Source organism: Lathyrus oleraceus, chromosome 1 (genome assembly GCF_024323335.1).
Source record: "Lathyrus oleraceus cultivar Zhongwan6 chromosome 1, CAAS_Psat_ZW6_1.0, whole genome shotgun sequence".
Classification (NCBI taxonomy): Eukaryota; Viridiplantae; Streptophyta; class Magnoliopsida; order Fabales; family Fabaceae; genus Lathyrus; species Lathyrus oleraceus.
The window spans coordinates 349,238,247-349,261,716 of NC_066579.1; the positions used below are offsets into that span (position 1 = coordinate 349,238,247).

A 23,470-nucleotide genomic window follows, 5' to 3' on the forward strand; every position below is an offset into this window, starting at 1 on the left:
CACAACAAACTGGTGCAATAAGTGTGGATAAGATGTCGTCAACCAATTATGAGATTGAGAAGTTCATAGGTGTGAACGGTTTCAGCTTGTGTCACTTGAAGATGTAATCTATACTAGTTTAACAGGGTTTATTAGAAGCGTTGAAAGGGTCGAAGAAGAAGGATGATGCCCTAATAGTGAAGGAAAAGACGAAAATGATAAAGAAATCCCATGATGCCATTACATTGAGCCTTGGTGATAAAGTTCTCCGACAGGTCTCAAAGGGTTGTACATGACTAAATCTCTAGTAAATCGTCTGATTCTAACGCAGGTTATGTATTCATACAAGATGAGTGAAGATAGAGTCTTGACGGAGCAGTTGGATACGTTCAACAAGCTGATTATTGATCTGGAGAATATCGAGGTTAGTATAGATGATGAAGATCAAGCGTTTTTATTGTTGTATTCTTTACCTAAGTTTCATGTTCATTTCAAAGAAACTCTCTTGTATGGAAGAGATTCACTGACATTTAAAGAAGTTCAATCAGCCTTGTATTCTAAGGATTTGAATGAGCGAAAAGAGCACAAGCCATTGTCTGTTGGTGAAGGTTTGTCTGTTAAAGGGAAATTCTTAAAAGGAAGAATGGTAAAGGTCAGCATAAATCTTATGGTGGTGATGCTCCTGGAATTAGGTGTTACCACTGTAAGAAGGAGGTTCACACAAGAAAGGTTTCCATGAACGCCTAAATATTCATGGATTTAAGGATAATGGCAACGTAACTATTGTTCAGGATGATTTTGAATCGTCTGGTGTTCTGGTAGTTTTGATCAACAATTATTGCAAGGAATGGACCATGGATTCAGGTTGCATTTGGCGCATGACTCCAAACAAAGATATGTTTGAGGAATTATGTGATCAAGATTGTGGATCAGTGTTACGGGAAAACAATAAGGCCTGCAAAATTGCATGTATTAGATCTGTGAGATTCAAGCTCCAGGATGAGTTAAAAAAAGTTATTGACTGGTGTCAGGTATGTACCTGACCTTAAGAGAAATTTGATTTCTCTTGGTGAATTCGATAAGAAAGGATATGTGTTCAAGGGAGAGAAAGGTATCCTGAGAGTCATGAAAGGGTCGAAGGAAGTCTTGAGAGGCGTGAAGAATCAAGGCTTTTATACCCTTGAGGTTGAGGTTGTAAGTGGATCAACAAATTTTTCCTCCACAAAACATGTGTCGAAGACAGAACTGTGGCACATGAGATTGGGCCATGTCAGTGAAAGGGGTCTTGTTGAACTAGGAAAACATAATCTTCTAGGTGGTGACAAAGTTGAAAAGTTGGAATTTCGTGAACCTTGTATGTTTGGTAAATCATACAGTCTGAATTTAACAAATGCAAACAAAAAATACATAGATCCTTGATTACATTCATGATGATCTTTGGGTACCTGTAAGGAATCCTTCACACTCAGGTGCAAATTAATGTATATCCATAGTTTGTGATTATTCCATAAAGTTATGGGTGTTAATCTAGAAGACTAAGGATGAAACTTTTGAAAATTTCAAAAGTCGGAAGACTCTAATAAAAGATCAGACTGGCAGGAAGGTCAAGAGGTTAATAAACGATAATGGCCTTGAGTTTTGCAATGAAGATCTCTACAATTACTATAGTATGTCTGGTAATTCAAGGCACAAGACTACTACGGGTACTCCTAGGCAAAATGGTATGGCTGAAAGATTCAATAGAAAATCCTAGAAAGGGTTAGATGCATGTTGGTTAGTGTTGGATTGAAGAAGGTGTTTTGGGTTGAGGCTATTGTGATTGCAGCATACTTGATAAATAGGAGTCTTTCGACTTCCTTAGGGATGAAGACACTTGAAGAAATTTGGTTGGGACATCCACCTAATCTCAACTGACTTAGAGTATTTGGTTATTTAGCTTATGCTTATATTAGGCAAGACAAGGTCGAACCTATAGCTCTAAGATGTATGTTTCTTGGATACCCTGAAGGAGTCAAACCTTATAGGTTGTGGTGCCTAGAGCCAGGTCATAAGAGGTGTATCACAAGTCGAAATGTAGTTTTCAATGAAGCATAAATGGATTTTAAGAAAACTAATGACGTTGGTCGAAGTACGAAGATCTTTGTAGAGGGGCTAGGATAGGAAGAAATTCCTGTTGAGGTGGAGCATAGTGGTGTTGAATTGCATAACCCATATGAAGTCAAAGAATAAGCACGAGTTGTTGATGAAGATGAGGAGACTGATAATGACTACCTTCTGGCAAGAGACATGTCGAGAAGAGTCATCAAACCACCTCATAGGCTTAGTTATGCAGATCTCATAGCTTTTGCCTTAATCTCTTCTCTCTCTCTCTCTCTTTCATAAACGTAAAAAGGGTTTCTGGTGTTTATTCATTCCTAGTGTGGCATTTATCACAACACATATATATATCTTTATTTTATTAAAACATATATGGTATTAACATAGAGGAAAATCTTTTTAGGAAATTTAGTTAGAATTAATAATAATTGGTTAAAGTAATTGATTATAAATTAAAATAAAAATATTTTAAATTTAAAAGAAGAGATAATAGTTAATTTGCGAATGGAAATATTTTACAATAAATTAAAATATGAAATGAATAAAGAAAAAAGTAGAATATTTAAAATCCAAATAAATGAGAGTATTGATAAGAAATTAAAATTAAATAAATATATATATTTCAATTTTAAAAATAATTTTAGTTCTCCCATCAGACTCATCTCAAACTCTTCCTGCATAGACTTAGCAAACTCTTTGCACAAAGTAGCATTAGAATAACCAAATAGTATGTCATCAATATAAACCCGAACAACAAGAATGTCATTTTTGAATGACTTATAAAATAATGGCATATCAACTTTTCCTCTGGTGAAATCATTTTCTAAAAGAAAATTGCTCAGTCATTCATATCATGCTCTAGGAGCTTGTTTTAGACCATACAATGATTTGTTCAGGTTGAAAACAAAATCTAGATTTTTAGGATTTTCAAAACCAAAGGTTGGTGTACATACACTTCTTCAGTAATGTAACCATTCAGAAATGCACTCTTAACATCCACATGATATAAGATGATGTTATGATTAACTGCAAAAGAGATTAAGAGACGAGTAGACTCTATCCTGGAAACTAGTGCAAAGGTTTTTGTATAGTCAATCCCATCTTGTTGGCTATAACCTTGTGCAACCAGTCAAGCCTTGTCCTTAACCACCTCTCCTTTTTTGTTTAGCTTATTCCTGAAGACCCACTTGGTTCCAATAACGTGAGTTCCTTCGGATCTTGGCACCAAATCCCAAACATCATTTCTGGAGAAATGATTGAGTTCCTCTTGCATAGCCAAAATCCATTATGTATCCTGAAGTGCTTCATTAATTGATGTAGGCTCTACCAGAGACACCAAACCCATAAGACTTTCTTCAGAGGGCTTGAAAGAGGATCTGGTTCTGACTAGTTTTGACAGGTTCAAACTTGTCACCCAGAGTCAACAACTTCTGGTTGAGGAGCTTTAGAGTCTTTACCTTCAGTTTCTTTGGCTTATTAAATCATTCCTTTAGAACTTGAGTAAGTGATCTCCATATCTGCAAATTTCTCAACTAGTTTTGACTTTTCAGAGTCAAGCTTATCATCGAATATGACATGGATTGATTCTTCAACAATCCATGTCTTTGTGTTATACATTATGTAGCCTTTTAAGCATTCAGAGTATCCTAACATGATTCACTTTTGTGCCTTAGAATCAAACTTACTCAGATTCTCTTTAGTGTTCAGCATAAAATAGGAACATCCAAAAGGATGGAAATATGAAATGTTGGGCTTCATATTCTTCCACAATTCATAGGGAGTCTTACCCATAATAGGTCTTATAGAAATCATGTTTTGAATATAAAATGTTGTATTGACTGCCTCGGCCCAAAGGTTCTTGGCCATATTAGTCTCTTTGATCATGGTTCTGTCCATCTCTTGCAGAGTCCTATTCTTCCTCTCTACAACTCCATTTTGTTGTGAAGTTCTATGGCAGGAGAAATCATGGGAAATGCCATTAGCATCAAAGAGTTTTTCCAAATCTTTGTTTTCAAATTCGCCATCATGATCGCTTCTGACTTTTACAATTCTGAGATATTTCTCATTTTACACTTGAGGGCAGAAGGTAGAAAACACAGAATGTGACTCATCCTTGTGTTTGAGAAATTTTACCCATGTCAGTCCATACTTCTTACCATTGACAGATGCAGTTTTCACTAGACCAAACAAGTCAATGTGAAGAAGCTCCAATGGTCTGGAGGTTGAAATAACATTTTTATCCTTGAAATACATTTTATAAAACATGCCTTTCTGACATGCTTCACAAAGAGCATCTGAAGCAAACTTCAGATTTGGCATACCTCTAACTAAATTAAGCTTATTTACCTGAGAAATCCTCCTCATGCTAACATGGCCTAATCGTCTATGTCACGTCCATTGCTCTTCATTCACAGACATAAAACATTTTACATTTTGATATTTCAAAGTAGAAAGTCTTATCTTGTAAATGTTGTTCTTCCTCTTTCCATTGAAAAGAACTAAGTCATCCTTTGGACTGGCAACTCTACAGGATTTTTGACTGAAAATAATTTCATAACCATTGTCACTTAATTGACTTATGGACAACAAATTATGCATTAATCCTTTTCCTAAAAGAACATTAGTAATGGAATAAAGTGTACAGTTACCTACTGTTCTAGAGCTAATGATCTTACCTTTCTGGCTTAAGTTCTAGGCTTTAGAACATATGCCTTCTTCCCATCATGTGTCGCGAGCATCCAGAGTCCAGGTACCATGACTTGTGTCTAAACTCCGTTGCGAAGGATATCTGTAACATATACTATTTTATCCTTAGGTACCGATATCTTTCTGGGTCCTTTTGAGTTAGTCTTCCTAGAGTTCTTAACAAACTTGGAATAGGAATTCCTCGGACTGGGTGTTGAGTATAAGTAACAATCTCCTTTATAATAAGGATAACAACCTATGCATGCAAAAGCTAATTGCCTACCATGACACCAAATTACAGAAAAGGCCAAAAGTTCAAATATTTTCACAAAACACAATAAATCAGTATGTTAATGACACACTCCCCGGCAACGGCGCCAAACACTTGTTGGGAATAAAGATGGTATTACATGCAAGTATACATGGTTTTTAATTGTAGCAAGTGAAATATTTAGTAAGGATGTCGAACCCACAGAGAGTGGTATAACTTAACTTGATTTACTTATTATTTTGTCAATTAGCATGAGCAATGGTTACAATAATAACGATTAGGGTATGGTTCTTTCACACAGGTTGAGAATAAAAGACTTCACAAGATAAGTTAGCAAGATATAAAGAAGCGTGTTGAACAATGATCCATTTACCATTGAATGAGTCTAACATAAATATAATGTGATGTGTCATGATAGATGAGGATAGAATGCAATCTAAGTGTGTATTCCTACAACATTGAATCATATGCATGAATAGTAAGGAACAAATCTCTAAGTCTCGCATTACTATAATGCATGACAATATCATTATGCATTCCCCCTATGGTTATAACTCCTTATTCCTAAGGTAGTTAATCTAGTGAATATGCCTATCCTACTATTTTCAATCATATTTAGCATTAGTTCCACTTGATTAATGGGTTCCCCATACTAACAAGCTTTTACTTAGTTCTAAGGTGATCAAACTCAAAATCAAATATATAACAATGACACAAATGCTAAAATCAATCGCTAACACACATCATAAACATAAAGATTCATTACTAATAAATATCACATTGCTCAACAGAAATAACTTTAGCTCATAATGATTTTAACAACTACAAGCATACTAGTTCCTAGAGTAAACATTTCTAAACACATAAACATTAAAGAAACTCAATCTAGGCAATAATGTTAACTTCTTGCAATCTTCAATCAGCAAGAGTCAGGCGATGTCATGCCATCTGAAGTAGGAATCCCCTTCTTTGAAGAATGATCTGTCACTTCACTTGCCTTCTTTGCTCTCACTCACTCAAAGTGTTTACAAATTTCTATCTAACTGTGTAAAATATGTTGAACCGCTGGACTTCTTTATCAATCACTCAATTGTTCCTTTTATAGGGAACAAAGCTAGGGTTTAGGAATATGCCTTCGATCATGGGATTTTTAATTTGGCCCATAAGCTCAACATTTTCCCATCTCTTTCTCTTCTTTTAAAATTCCTAGGGTTGATGTGTCCAAGCACACAGGGGACAAAACATGTAGAGCAGGGTTGTGGAGTCGGAGGTGTAGAAATATGCGGCGCTACAGACTGATTGGTCTTGTACTATGCGTCAACATTTTTTCTGGTAGCGTGTCAACATTTTGTCTGGTAGCGCACATTCTTACTTTCTTCACTTTACAGCTCAACAATTGCTTCCAAATGCATTACATTCCCTCTTACTATCTCTTTGATACTTGAAGACACTTGTTCCAACATCTTCTAGCATTAAAACATATTGGACTAAGCGCACTTGTTCTTCTTGTTATCCTGGCATGCTAGGACTTAACAGGTCCTGGGTTCCTGCAAAGACACAAAAACACATAAAACTACAAAAAAGGATCACCTATTGTGCTCCATACTATACTATCTAAAACAACAATATTCAGCTAATAAACTAAATTAAAATTCAAATTAAAACAATATAACTTCAAGTATTAAAGGTAAAATAACTCATAAAATATGAGTTATCACACTCCCAAACTTGAATCATTATATGTCCTTAGGTGATGCGACACATAACCCTTTAGAACAAAAACAAACTCAAAGGTCAACATATTTCATAAATCAAATACTTCTTTTTTTTACTTAGTAGGATTGTATCTGATACTGGCACAACTAAGCAAATGACTAAACTAGTTCTTTCATTCCACAAGTGTGTGTGTGTGTGTGTGTGTGTGTGTGTGTTCAGAAATGATTTTTGTCATGCCAGACGTTTTAATTAAGGGTATGGTTTAACAACTGGGTTGGTCAGCTTCTCCTATGATCCAAGGATTTCTTTTCAGACATTAGAGAGGAATATTCTAATTAGGGGCTTTTTTGAATATAGATATTTGGGGTCTACTACACTACTTGCATTTCTCTTTTTATTGGGTACCTCAATTAGATATTTCTTTTTATGAGTCCAATTTGTTTCTAAGAGTGAGGCACCTAGAATTCCTCTAGTTTCAGGCACAAGAATTCATTCATCCAGTTTCGGGCACAGAAACTTTATTGACATTTTTTTCATATGCATTAGAAAATGCAGTAGCCCATCTAATGTTATCCCTTTCATTAGTTTCTCCCTTTTATAAGTCCTCTGGTCTCTCTTTTATCAAACTCAAAGTTATTCCTTCCCTTTTTGAAAACTCACTACCTTTATGACTACTTATGGCATGACATTACTCATCAGAGCTCACAAAGTTCACACAAATCTCTTTTTTTTTAGTCATGCCTTGGTTCTAGTACACATCAACAGTCCAACCATGGTTGAATCAGAAGTATTAAGCAATCTTTTTGAAATTCTGGGAATTTAGTTTATTTGAAATTTTTATTATTTTTTATTTTTTATTATTTTTTTAAACATAAAGAGGAAAAACAAAACAGTAAAAGAAAACACAATATATTTTCATTAATCATAAAAAGTTGGTAGAAATAGAAAAGCAACAACATAAATAAAATATTTGGTGAAAGTATTTAAAGATAATTAGATAAGATTGCTTAAATAAGCCAAGCAAAGTTGTGACAGAAGTTGCCACTCCCCCTAACATAGAGTGAAGACATGGTCCTTACTGTCATTAGGTGGGTGTGACATTCCACGACATGCCAAACTTGTTGTCAGCAAATAAAAGGGTTGGAAATAAATACCAACTAGGCATGAAGCCTACTGCTTTTCCTCTTCGGGGCCTGCTTTTCTTCTGCTCTATTTTTTCCCTTTTTCATCTAATTTCATTCATATCACTTTTTAAGACTTTTCACAATCATAATAGAGTTGGCCAGTAGCGTTAAGTTAGGCTAATAATTTGAAACAAAGAAAAATAATAAACAAAAATTGCATTAAGTTAGGCTACCTCTCAGTAGCGTTATTTTTTAGTCTTATAGCCTTACTTAATCACACAATTAATCATCAAAATTTATGGTAACCCTAGTGTTGTTAGATGGTTCTTCATGGTAATCCTTGACTCTTTGTCCGTTCACTTTAAACTCATTTCCAGTTTGTTCATTGAAGGAATCCACTACCCCATAAGGATAGATTTTCAAAAGTTAAAAAGGGACCTGACCATCTTGACTTCAATTTTACTGGAAATGGCTTTAATTTAGAATTGAACAAGAGTACTTTTTGTCCTTCCACTAACTCCTTTTTCTGGAACTTCTTGTCATGCCATTTTTTTGTTTTCTCCTTGTACAGTTCAGCATTCTCATAGGAAAATAATATGTGTTTTTCTAACTCATTAAGTTGCAACATCCTTGATGGCACAACAGATGGCAAGTTCAAATTCAATCTTTTCATAGCCCAAAAAGCCTTATGTTCCAATTCAATTGGTAAGTGAAAATCCTTTCCATACTCAAGCCTATATGGAGACATTCCAAGTGGTGTTTTAAAAGCAGATCTATAGGCCCAGGGAGCATTAACAAGATGTATGGACCAATATTTTCTTTTAACTTTCACCATCTTTTCTAAAATTCTTTTGATCTCCTTATTAGACAATTCAGCTTGCCCACTTGTTTGAGGATGGTAGGTTGTGGCAACCTTGTGTTTACCCCCATGTTTTCTCAATAAACCTTCAAAAAGTTTGTTACAAAAATGTGTTCCTTCATCACTAATAATGGCTCTTAGCGTGCCATACCTTGAAAATATATTTTTGACTAAAAACTTGGTCACAACCTTTGCATCATTAGTGGGGGTTGCCACTGCCTCTATCCATTTGGAAACATAATCAACAACTACCAAAATATACAAATTTCCAAAGGATTAGGGAAAAGGTCCCATGAAATCTATACATGTAAGACCCCAATTTTTACCCTAAGATCCCTCATGCTATTTCTCATCATATGCATTAGCATCGGGATCACACCTTGGTATCCTCTATACCCCTCATTCATTGGATTTGCATTGGGAGAGATCACCAAGCACTTTTGATTGTATCATACTTCATTTTTATTTATTTACTAACCAAAATACCAAAAATATGTCATTGTATAGTTTAACTCTTTTGTAAGTAGTGCACATGTTCACATATGCTCTATCAAGCTTACATCTAGGGTTTAAGACCCTCATTGCAAGGAGCTCAATCAAGAAGTGGTTTACTATGGATCTAAGTATCATATAGGAATCCCCATGATCTTCACATGATATTTTGATCAAGAAATTATCAAGAGTTTGGAGTTGGTTTGCCTTGGAAACCCAAATTTATCTAGGTATCTTATGTGACTTCTTCAATAAGTTTCTTCACCAATTGACCAAATACTTCAAGGGATGCTTTAATTTCATCATCTTATGCATATATGATCCTCCATGAGTCCCAAAAGTCAAGAGAATGTCAGGCTAGCAAGTTGGTTCATGGTGGTTGACCAGAGGAATTCAACTGATCAAAACTGGGGTTCCCTAGACCCTATCTCCTACAATATTTGTCATATGAAAATGATTCTAAGATAAACGTTACTCTAAATGACATTCCAAACAACTTTCATGTTTAAGTCTAGATCTAGTTTTGCTTGGAAAGTCATTTTTTATGGTGAAAGATTATAGGTCATTTTGTCTAAACCCTAATTTGGAGGTCAACTTTCCAAGACCATAACTTTCTCAATTTGTATGATATGAAACCTATTCAAGTTGCACAATCAAATTCAATATGTCTACTTCAACTTTGATGTTTGGAGGAATAGAAAATTCAACTTTTAAATGCATGTGATATGAGGAGACATTATAGGTCATTTTGGGCCAATACCATTGAACAAGTGATTTTCCTCAACTTCTAAAATGCATAACTCCTTCATGCTAAATCCAAATGAGGTAAATTTTGTTCCAAATTTGAAGGACTTTGAGAGAGCTACAACTTTTATGAAGGAACTTTTCTCATTTGAAGCCCATAGAAAAAGTTACTCAAGGTGGAAGAAGTGAACATATGGCTTGGTACTTAGAATTTTTTTTTATATGTTTGATTTTCCAAACTTCCACCTCAAAATTCATCATGATCCAAGCTTCAAATGAAAAAGTGTTCAACATGAACGTTGTTCCTCTTGATCTAACTTTTCCAAAAAGTCTAAATTCATCCCATTTGGACAAAGTATGAGTGACTTGCGTATGGCTTAAAGTTGGATGACCATTTGGCATATTTGAACTTCCACTTTCCATACACAAATGCATGGCTTGTTAACATGACTTCAGCATTGCTTGCACATGATTTTGGGCCTGAATGCATCATTACACGGGCATACCACACGCCCATGGATCCATGCAAAGGCATTTTACTATTTTTGAAATTTGAAGAGAAGTGTGCAAATATCATTGCCTTGGCCTATAAATAGAAGCCCTTTCACTCAGAATTGAAGACCCTTGCGCGCCAGCTTTGAATCTCCAACCCTAAATCCTCACATTCAAAGGATAACCTTGAGGATTTTCATTGAAAATCGAGTTTGAATCTCCACTATTTTGAGATTCAAATCTCCAAGAGTCTTGCTTCTTTCTTGATCCATTTCCACTCCATCAAGCATCCAGAGCAAGGTCAAGCACAATTGAGAGCAAGATCGTGTCCATCTGACCCTGCAGTGAAGGTGAATTTCTGAATTTTTCATCTCTTCGATTCTCACTCAATTATCCATAATTCGTGTTGTTTTTTGGTTGTCTGAAGTCCTATCAATATAGGCAACAAGATTGAGTTGCTTAGAGGTCAAACCGAAGCAACTCAGATCAGGATCCTCAAAACGTCCACTCCCTGTATCTTTCAATATACTTGGAGTTAGGTAAAATTGAGGCCAGATTCGAGCTCCTGATCGTTTTTACTTTAAATTCATGTCCTCCTTTTTTATTTTGGTGATGGTTGAAGGTAGACCAGTTCGGTGAGGTCCATTAGAGAAGAAGATCGGAGTTCTGGCTCCGGCGATGCGTGGCGTGTCTCTAAACCACATGATCCTCTTATTTTGTTATAATCTTGAGCGTCCAAACTGATTACCATGCGTGTGACACATTGACTAGAGTCCATCATGGAACGCGCGCTCTGATCCACTTGATCTTCCACCTCAATTAATGAGGGAGATCAAGTGGTCCACGGTTTTTTGCATTTTTCTGATTTTCATTTTAATTGACTTATTTTCATTAATTCATATTAATTTTAATATTGATCCAAAAAATATGTGACTTTCACCAAAAATTCTCAAATATTTTTCTCTTTCATTTTCTGAATTAAAATCATTTTTTGGATCAATATTAATATTTTTCATGATTTAATTGTTTTTGTGCATATTTTTAATTGTTTAAAAATACTTTTAAGTTTCCAAAAATATTTAAAAAAATTCTCCAAGGTCCTTTGACCTTGTTTGACCTATGATAAATCTCATGACCATTTATCTTCCCTAATGGGTCGTTTGTGAGGTAAGTCTTAGATGATATCATTACGGAGGCACGAAGGACATTGATGTATCGGAGACAACGATGGAGGACGGGGGGATTGATGGTGGAGGAGGCAGAGGAGGCAGAAGAGATGTAGTCCGACATAAACAGTAGTGCATTAATATATAGTAGTAGTATTATGAATTGTATTTTATTTTGACATCGTGCTACTTTATCGTTGTTCTCGACTTTTTTAACATTTATTAGTCTTATATTTATATATGACATTTTTGGACCATCTGGATTTATGAATGTTATTTTTTATATATCGATTGTATGGTTTAAATCTCGTCACAAAACATGATATATAACGCTAATAAATCTTCATCTGAATACACGTAAACAACACATAACATGAAACATTTTGTTCTTATACGTTACGGAGATGTAACTCCGTAAAATAAACGGATATGCATCTCCGAAATTAACATTCAATCAGAATTTGGTGCGTCCGGAGATGCATCTCCAAAATCTGAAAGCATTTAAGTATTTTTGCGTGGTGGCTAAGAAATATATAACGTGTAGGGCCGGTCCAGAGCAAGGGCAAGACGGTCCTTAGCCAGGACCTTCAAATTAAGGGGTCTCATTTTGTTTTAAAATAAGCCAAATATATAGTTAATATTATATTAAAAATATTATAAAATGAAAAATAAATATGAATTTGTAAATGGTGCAATGCAAGCAAGTCAAATTTGAAACATGATAATAAAGGTTTTGGGTTTAATCCTCTTGATTTCATTTTTTCTAATTACGGCTGCATCCATTTTTTTAATTACGGTTGCGGGTTCGATCCTCTGATTTTATTTTTTCTAATTACGGTTGCATTCATTTTTTTTATGTTGCATCCATTTTTTTTCTAATTACTATGGCATATTTTCTTTTATTATTACTATGATAAATATTAATGATTTAAACTATTTAAATATGGATAGAAAATCTAAAAATTAAATGAAATTGAATACTTGATGTTTTTATTTTATTTTTTAATTATTATTATTTTTTATTTTGTAATTGTTAATTTTTTTATTTTTTATTTTTTATTTATAATTTTATTTAATGATGTTTTGGAGACGCTAAAATATAAAGACTTTTAGTTGATGAATTTGCTTCAAAATAATATTTTGAGAAATACTCTTTTAAGGTAATTATAAAATTTAAGTTGTATAAAAAAATTTTATAGTTTAAATAAAACTTTAAAAAAAAATTTGAGTTGATTAATATATAATTATATTTTTTATATATATTTTTTAATTATTAAAATTGTATTTATTTTTAATTTAGGCATTTTAAAACTAGAATAGGGTTTTCAGATTGGGCCCCGATCCTGGATAGTGACACATGTGATTATGTTTAATTTATTTATTTTTGAAAATTATTATCATCGTTGACGTGTCGGTATCGTATACGATGTTGGTATCATGCACGATGTTGAAGGCATGCATACCGCTGAAGTTCTTTTGTAAACATGGAATGAGGTATTTGTGTGAATGTATAAAGGATTCTTGTATACTTTTTCAAGAATATTTAGCATAAAGTTGTTATTTCTTTGTTAATTTCATCATTTCATACACATTTTTAGTAATTACTTGCTTTTACACATTTTGAATAAGTGTTATGAATACTTAGACGTATAATCTAATCATCCCATGTTGTTTTTCAATTTTATTCATGACTTATAGACTTTCACCAATACATCATATATTTCCTTGATAGTTAGTCATCTATTATGTTCTTCATAACACTTTGAATGTTTTTAAATTTTATTCCGTTGGCGCCAATATTTGATATGTTATCAAGAAATATTATAAAATATGATAATTTTTACTTATAACTAACTATATAAAGGTTGATCCTAATATTGTCTTTATTATTTATTTAAACTTATGAAAAGGTTGTCGCAGTATTCATGTCGAAGGAGAAAGTAATTATAGATAATGTCGACGTTGACAAATACGAGGATTTGGCAGAGAAGTGAGTACAATAAAACCTTTTTATTTGACGAATTAATAATTTATTTAAAATTATATTTTTTTTATTAAAGATTCATTTTTATTATTTGCCCTAAATCTCTAAAAAGTCGAAACCGACTCCAATAAAGTGCATTAAAAAATCCCTTGTCAGAATGTTTACAATATGGATCAATTGACGAAATAAGCCCAATGGGACAAAATTGATCAATTATGTAGATATTGTTGATCATTCGAAGTTGTTTCTCATTGTATGATGTTAGATTATATGAGTATACAAATTAAATTCGATATATGTATGTAAAAGTTGTTTATCTCACTTTTACATTAATTTTTAGATGAATGTAACCAAACGTAAATTATTTTATTCTCAACTCAATTTTAATCCGATGAGTTTTACATAATAAATTTTCCATAATCATAACGATCCAAACTAAAGCTACACACTTTTCATAAATGAACTCCTAATCTAGTTCTACCGCCCATTACCCGTACTGTATACAATTCCCAACCTCTTTTCGTTTCATTTATTGCACAAAAATATTCATTCAGTTCCCACTGCACAAAACCCTGCCACAACCACTCACTCACTGCCAACACAACTACTGTATCCACCATTTCTCCTTTCTTTTCAGATCTAACACAAAAAATGCAAACTCATCTCACACTCACTACTATCTTCCTCTACTTCTTCTTAACTCTCTCCACCTCCATCTCAGCCCATGATCAACCCCAACCCCAACCCCAAGATCTAGTCCGTTCATCATGCCTTCACGCTAGATACCCAAATTTATGTCTCCGAACACTCTCCACCTACACCGGCCCCGTCAAAAGCCCATTAGACATAGCCCAGGCTGCACTCCGGGTAAGCTTAGCCCACGCCAAGAGAGTCTCCAAGTATATAGGAGCTTCCAATGTTGGCGCCCAACGCAGCAGCTTGAGTAAGCGTCAGCAGGCTGATCTCAGTGACTGCAAAGAGCAGATAGCCGATTCTGTTGATGAACTCCGGAAGAGCTTGGAGGAGTTGCAGCATATGCGACCGGAGACTTTCCGGTGGCAGATGAGTAATGCTTTGACGTGGGTGAGTGCTGCTCTTACTGATGGTGATACTTGTCTTGATGGGAATGTGATGCCGGATGTGAAGAAAAGGGTTACTGATCTTGCGAGAGTGACGAGTAATGCTCTTTACTTGATTAACCGTGTTGGATGAAGTGGGAATGGGGAGGTCAAGGGTCGTTCAAGATCTAGAAAATGAATGACCATGTTGGTGTTATTGTGTGTACGGAAATGACAGAAAGTAACGTGGTACTGTTTTTTTTTTTTTTATTGTTTGTTGAATGTGATTATGTGAAAGTGTGAACGGTTGTTGTAATTGATAGATGCTGTTTGTTTTTGTTTTACTAAGATATAAGATAAATGGTGTTTGTTGTTAAGATGTTTGTTTTTTGAATGATGTTTATGCTGCTAAAATGTTTAATCATGTTAATCGAATGTTGGGGAAGTACAGGATTGCATGATGGGGTAGGGGAATGTGATCATGTGACGAAAGTGGAAAGTGATTATGAATTGTTGTTAATGAATACGGAATTGTGGTTGGGATGTTTTTCATATCTAAATTTGCAATTAGGTAGCCACGGGTATTAATACACATAAATTATTTCTCCATTTAAAAAAATAAACAATATTGACTATTTTACAATTATTTCTTCAAAACTTCAAAGTAAAAACTTTTAACACACACATCGTCAAACGATGGTTCGGTTAATTGAAACGTCTAAAAAAATGTGTGATACATGTTAGTTTTAATGAATCTCACGGTAGACGTCAATTTTACATATAAAGAGTACAATAGTAGTGATTATTTGTGCGATACTCTAAGTAAGATATTTTTAGATGGTGATTTGTGAAAAAGTGATATGTTGAGTTAGCCTTAGAAATATATATATATATATATATATATATATATATATATATATATATATATATATATATATATATATATATATATATATATATATATATATATATATATATATATATATATATATATATAGCTCCATATGAAGTAATTAAACGTACATGCTATTTGGACTATAATTTCGGCATGATTTACGAATTATGTTTTATCAAATGGTGGATGAGTCGTCACTGAAAAAAAGATAGAGTGGTATGGCTAAAGTCACATGACATCCCTCAAGACTAACATTTTGGCTACCCACTCCAGTAGATGATGTGGTGGGTGACACGTCATTGGATGTGTAGGGTTACATGGCGAGATCACATTTTTGATTTGCACGTTTCCTACTTTGTCTAATCTCATTTAAGTTTTCTATTGGTATCTTATGTGACTGGAGGCGATTGGGTCGAGGTCTGTTGATATCAAAAAGGCTTGAGTCATTATTTCATAATGGTCAACAATCTCTCAAGCATGAGGTCTTTAAGAGTGAAGTGATTAAAATGGGGCATAATGGTTCATAATCCCTCAATCACGAGGCTTGTAAGAGCAAGGTGGTTAGGGAGAGATATAACAATCCACAGGTCCCCAAGCATGAGGTCTCTAGGGTCCAGGTGACGAGTTTGCAACACTACTAATATTATGTGATTAAGGTTATTTTACTCATATTTGTTCTATTAGTGTAGATGGTTCAGATTGTTGATCAATAGGTTCGCGTTAGGGTCATTTGAGTTTAACGTTAAAATGGTGATAATTAACTTGTTAGGAGACCCTCTATTGATTTGCATGCTTTGAAGCTAGGCTTTTGATCTCTTCACGTGTTAATGATGACTATTAGGCTATGGGGCTTTTCATTCCCTATAAATACCAAGACAATTATTTATCATTTTTATCGCTGTCTTATTTTATTCTTAATCTAATGAACGACTGTATACTTTTGCAATCTCATTCCTTCAAAGCTAGTTTCATCAGCTCCTACAATATCTTTAAATATGTACTCTCGTCTCTCTTTTCTTGTACTTTTTCCTTTTTATACTTATTTTTTCTTTTAATACTTAGGTGATGATGTTCCATAGAGTTTGTGATGAGAATGACAATATACTTGATCCTAATACTCATGAAGAGAAATGGAAGTTAAGGCATTCGTGTATCGAGAGTTCAAGGCGAGTACATTGGAAAATAGATTGGATTTTTGTTGAGATGGAAATGCTTAGGAGTTACGATAGTAGTTCTAGTAGTTTTGATAGTGACATGTCTAACGATAATGATATTATTTTTGTCTCTTGTTACCCAACACCGACAGGAAATGCAGTGAGGCCACAATTGACAACTACGAACGTAGCCTTACATTTTTTTGTGATAAAGTAGTGAACATCAACTCCCCCATTCAATAAAAAAATGAGGGTAAAGGCGTTTCAAAATGATCTAACAATACATTTCTCTAAGAATGAAGATAACATCGTGTTCGAGCCTTGTCTGGAGGGAGAGAATGCTTGCATTAAGAGGCCATATGAAATGGAAGGCAGATATTTCTTTATGAACACTTGTGTATTTTCCAGTCATGATTAGAGATTTATTTCACCCTTTTTAATGATGGCATTTTGAAACCAGTCAACATCACCCCCTTACAAATTCACCCAAGATAGTTGGGTATTTGTGAGAGGATTTGAAATCCTCTCTAGTGGCCTAGGGACCACGCCTGTTGTGGATTTGTTTTCTCATTTTACAATATGAAGGTCATGGATAAAGGGAATTAAATTTCTATAAATGTCCTTCCAAATAGAGAATTTATCTCTCTTTATTCATAAAACTATAAGAATGGCAAAAACGTTTTTTCCATATGCAAGGGAATATCAAGTTTCTTAGGGTCATTTTTTATGGGGAGGAATGCTAAACAAAATTATTTTCTTTTGGATGTGCGAATTTGTTGCTTCAATTACAACAAGCACAAGGACTCTGAGAAAGACATGGTCGATTTCCATGAAAATTTGTTGTCAAAATTTGGGATTAGCTTGTTAACCTTCTTAACACACACCTTGATTTCTCCTCAAGGGAGGAGCTCTGGTTGATTTATGAAAAGAGTTGGACTCCTCAAGTCAAAATTTTCATTTAGGCCTTCATAGTTAATACCATAAACATCATTTGGTCTTCTACAAACTCGACAAGATTGAATAACAAAGCCATCAGTTAGAGAAGTGCTATCAATCTCACCTTCAACTAGGATTTCAAGAAGGTGAAAGAACAAGTCTTATTTTGACACCTTTATTTAGATTTGGGATAAGTTGGTTTCTTGTGGATGTGGTGGAAATGAGGAATTGATCAAAGAAGAAGAGGATACGCCTCTCCTAGGGGGGGAGAACATGCTTGTTAATGTTACTGATGAGGAAACCATGTTTATTCAGGAGAATTAGAAGTTTATTTTGTTCTTGTTTTCTTTTTTGCATTCTATGCACTTTTTTTTTGTAACTATGTTCTGGAATGGGCGTAAGATTACATGAGATTTCCTTTGTTGTTGTTAAGTGATAGGTGAATTCTCATTCTTTTTAATTTTTTTCATTACTCATTTCTTAGATGAGAATTAGTAATTTTACTTCTTCGTCTAGGTTGTTTCTTGTTGTTTGTCAAACAAATCCTCGAATGTGAGTGAATGATTCGGCCATGTAACTCGTAATGTGATATTTAACAATGTTACTTATGGGCGAAGATATCCTTTAGGGCACAAGGATATCCCGAAGGGAGCAACGATCTTTCAGAGGATGTAACAATACTCTAAAGGGGGCAATAATATTATGTGTGATCTTTAGTTGAATTGCATCAACAACAAACTTAGCAAATAAGGCACCTCGTTAAAACCTCTGGCCTTGTAAGGGAAAAGACAGTCACCCTACCACTTTACCGTTGTTTTAAATCCAAAGTACAAATGATAAATCATGGCGGTATATTTCTTCTCCTTGTTAACTTCAAAAATTAACAATAAATGTAGTAATGTCTTATATTCATGGAGTTCCAAGAGTCGGGGATAGATTCTCCATTAAATTCATCTAGCTTATAGGTTTCACATGATAGCTTATCATGTACCCTATAAGGTCCTCTGGAAGAGTTTTCCAATCCCAGTAGGTGTCACTATGTGTTTGAGCACTAATTCATCTTCTTTGATTTCTATTGGCACAACTTGATAGTTATATATCCTCTCAGCTAGTTGTTTTGCTTCAAACTCTTACATATGGCCCATATTGCATGCTTCATCGAGAAGATCTTTGGCATATTTGAGGTTTGCCTCATAATCTTTAACAAAATTTTAAAAAATTCAACAAATGAAATAAATTAAGGTACTTATAAATGTTAGCAACAAATTTAGGGAGTTGTAAACACATGATGGGTGAGAAATGTGGAAAAGTAACTCTATGGGTGTTATACCTTCTTCGTTAAACTTCTCACATCGTTAGGATGACCGATGACACTTGGTCATTACGTAATATTTACGAGAAATTTCAATTTAACCAAGTTAATTTTGATTAAAAAATATTATTTAAAGTGAAGAATAAATGAGAATAATAGAAGAAGTTGAATAAACAAAGCAAAACCAAGAAATGATGAAGAAATCGTGAAGAATCAAGTATTTATTTGCACAATTTACATCAGGACGTATGTCTACTAATTTGATCATATATGGAGTTTCGTAACTCCGATTGAGATGGGTTTTTTTGCAAAAGAAAGATAAAAGAGAGATCTAGCTCAAGGAGTCATAGTAGCACGATATATATCATCATGGAGCGATGGAAACCTAGCCCAATCGATGTCTCATACATGTGATCATCCACACCGTACACACATATGAGATTCTAAGGATTACCTCTTACACCTACGTACGCATCATCTTTCGTCTAACATCACAACCTAATAACATCCTATTGATAATTTGTAAGTCGAGTATATCATCACAAGATAGTTAGAAAACTGTTAGAACCTCGAAAACCAAGTCTAGTATCATGGGATATCTAATCCTACTAGAAATTGGTAAGACTTAAGTTTGATCTCGAGCTATTCATGGTGTAGGAAATTGTGACATATCTTGTATGGCGCAAAATACACTGGTCTTGTCCCAAATCCAAGTCTATGGAGAATCCTCCACTTCCCTATCGAGAGGTATAGAAATGACATCTTCTGGAAACACATATAGGAATTCTCTCATTACTGGGATGGAAGAGATCTCTTTTCCTCCAAGTTTTTATACATACTCAGTTGAGATAATGAGTTTGATGCTCCATAATCAAAAGAACAAAAGGTGGTTGACTAGGTTTAGTTCCTTGAACATTCTTTCCTTGCCTAAGTTGTTGGAACTATACTCTTCATGGCCCTGAAACTATCTGGAAAATACTTGTCCAAAATGTATTACCTTGAAGTGTTCCCAATCTCTCTGAATGTTTCAGGTTGTTATGTAGGTTGCGACACTAACCCACCATCTAGTTGTTATCCCCCTTAACATTCGGTGGCAAAAGTCACCTTCTCTTATTTGCTACATGGGTTCACTTGGAAGATTCGCTCCATCGTCGTGATCCAATCTTGTGCCATCAAGGAATTATGACCTCTTGTAAATTCTGGCGGGTTCCTCGAAAAAAATCCTTGAAATCCAGGTTCCCGACCCTTGTTGTGGAAGATGAGGTTGTAGTTGTTGCATTCGCAACCGATCTCGTTGTTAGGGCATCACATGTGCCCAACAATCCTCATATTTCCACATACCTTGGTTAGGTGACACGATATATGTTCTAGCTACTCTTGGCCTTCCACATCCCCGTAGTGGTTTAGCCCTACATCCCACGTATCACATACATCGATATCAAGCTGATTAGACTCAATATACAATATCGTGACAACAAAAGTCTAACGAATAACGCATACGAAAAAGGAAAACGACTTACTACTGATGTCTCATGGTTGGGTTTAGGATCGACATGCTCTGATACCAACTGTAATACCCATACATGACAGTGTCTAGAATTATCATATTTAGGATATAAAACTTTGGTATTGATACATCAAAATACATCTAGCAGACATAAATATAAGAATTCCCCTAATCTACATAAATATAAAAAATCTAAGAACACATAACGGAAAAATATGATAAATAGTAGATTCTTCTTGTATCCATCAAGTCATCTTGTATTTCCCTTTTCCTGAAACGTGATCAGCTAAAAATATAATAAATAATATGTAGTGCGATAATATTATCTTAGTGGAGCCCTACTAAACCATAAATCAACTCAATCAAATGATTTCTTAAAACTACTCATAAACTATCAAGTTTTAACACTCGCGGATCATAAAATAAAACAAAAGGGTTTGAGACCTAATCAACCTCATACAATGTAGGAATATTGATACACTCGCTCTAACATACCATGTATACTTCAATAAATGGTTAGTTCTGCGGAACATCAACTACCTACTAGTGCTTCTTATATCAAACCTAATTCTACCCCTTATTTAAATCGATTTTTTAAAGATCGAGTTTACATAAAATCTAGGCCTTATTGAAAAATATTTACATTGACTCTCAAAATAAAAAAGAAAAAAAGACATAACATTAAATTGCATTTATTAATTGTTATTCTATTGTCGATTTAAGGTATGGTCCAAGCATGTGCATGGCCAATAATAGAGAGGACCTCTCCAACCCCATATTAATATATAACCATATATACACATGCTATTCTTTTTATCAATATGTCGACCACAAACTCTACAATATTGTGACGTTCTCGTTCTCGCAAGTCGCCACTGATAACAATGGGACTTGAGTTCTCTGCAACTTAGTTATGGTGTTGTAGTTATAGGGACATCAACTTTATGACGAGGAACTTGTAAATTAAGTTAGAGATCAATTAATAACTCTCATCAGTGATTTATTTTGCGTTATTAAAGTAAGAAATACTAAAATATAATGAAAAGTAAAAAGATAAATGGATAAATTGTATAAACAAACTTGATAAAGAGTGTGTTGAAAAATGTAATAGTGTAGTATAGTAATATTAGTGTGTAATTTTGCTTTTCTCAAAGTTTTTTTTACCTTTTTCTATGTGTGCATCTTTTCTTTAAAGTGTGACAACGTATAAATAATTATTTTGATGGGTAGTGTTATTATAAATATAGAGCATGTATGGATCCAAATATTTACACTTAATGATTTTTTTACTATAAATATCTACCATTTATTTTTATTAGAATTATTTTTAAATATATTTAATTATTTTCATGATTTTTTTAATTTATCTATATCTCTATATATATGAAGTTGTAGACATTTTTTTTTTTGTTCGGAGACAAAGTGATAATAACTTTTGTAAACACACGCACACAGTCGTCAGTGCTAGGGTCCGAACTCTGATAATGAATTTCAACTTAGTAATATCAGCTTTTACTCGTTGAGTTAGGATTTGCAGACGGTATATATATATATATATATATATATATATATATATATATATATATATATATATATATATATATATATATATATATATATATATATATATATATATATATATATATATATATATATATATATATATATATATATATATATATATATATATATATATATATATATATATATATATATATAGATAGATAGATAGATAGATAGATAGATAGATAGATAGATAGATAGATAGATAGATAGATAGATAGAGAGAGAGAGAGAGAGCAAGTTTGGTTTTACATCTATATATCTTTATGTTTTGATGATAATAAAGTGTAGAAGAATAATTTTGTACACTAACTACTTATTAAGTGTGTAGAGACTCAAAGATCAGAAGAGAGTGAGCATAAAAGAGAAAAGAAAGAAAGGAAGAAAGAGCGAGTGAAGGAAAGAATGCATGTGGATGTGTGTGAATCTTAGCAGACGCTGAAGCTACAACACCACAACACAAATAAGAGAGAAACAAACGCTGAAGTTACAACACCACAACACAATAAAGAGAGAAACATTTAGAACATCGTCGTATATTAAACAACCATTTTCTGAGATTTTCTTTTTTCAGAAAAAAATCTCATCTAAGCGTGAGAGAGAAGGGAAAATGGTTAGGCTTTGTTTGGTTCCCCCTTTCAGACGTGTTTGGCTCCATCTCTATAATAAACAATCATTTTTTCATCTTGTCATTTAGGACACGTGTCCCCTTTCTATTGGCCAAAAATAAAAATAAAAAACACTCCTTCAACCCTTATGCACCACGTGTCCATTGAGAGAAGTGAGAAAATTTAGATTTTTCCCCTTTTAGCATCAGTCATGTAGGAGAGAGAAATTGTCCAATTTTCATTTTAATTCAGTTTTTTTCAATATTAATATTATTATAGATTATTTGATTGGATGATAAATGCACATGGATAACTAATATGGGCCTTTAATTAATCATGATTCAATGGTCGAGATTAAATCAAAGAAACACAAATTGCTGAACAATTTAAAATATCCAGAATGCCCTTTCTATAAGCTTTAATTGATAAAATCAAATTCAATCAATTAAATAAACTAAATATCACACATTCTAAAATGAACACAATAAAAATAAAGTGAAGACGTGGAAAAATCTATTTAATTTTTCTGAATCTTTTGACAAAAGAATAATAATAAAATGAAAAAAAATCTGGCACATAAGTGCCCAAAAAATTAAAATGAATGCACTAAAATGATCAGCACGGAAAAACAGATAGGGTTTGATCAAATGTTGAAGCAAAAAACGTATGATTGATCAGGCTCAAGATGATCAAAACGCGATCGAAAAAGTAGTTGAAAAATAAAACGAGCCCGCCAAGTTAAACTATACGAACCGTAGATAAAAAAATGACATTTGCAAGCTCAAGTTTTTAAATTTTCCGCCCATTAATTTTACGTATGTTTGAAAA

General features: G+C 33.7%; 1 protein-coding gene across 1 annotated transcript; it reads left to right on the top strand.

Moving 5' to 3' along the window:
• Window positions 1-14,092: 14,092 nt before the first annotated feature.
• LOC127135987 (pectinesterase inhibitor 3) lies at window positions 14,093-15,044 on the top strand. The gene has a single exon (XM_051062604.1). It carries the CDS (start codon window positions 14,261-14,263, stop codon window positions 14,819-14,821), a length of 561 nt encoding a protein of 186 aa, XP_050918561.1. The 5' UTR covers window positions 14,093-14,260; the 3' UTR covers window positions 14,822-15,044.
• Window positions 15,045-23,470: the final 8,426 nt, after the last annotated feature.

Coding starts and splice junctions, on each gene's coding strand:
- LOC127135987 (XM_051062604.1), top strand. CDS start 14,261: ATGCAAACTCATCTCACACTCACTACTATCTTCCTCTACTTCTTCTTA.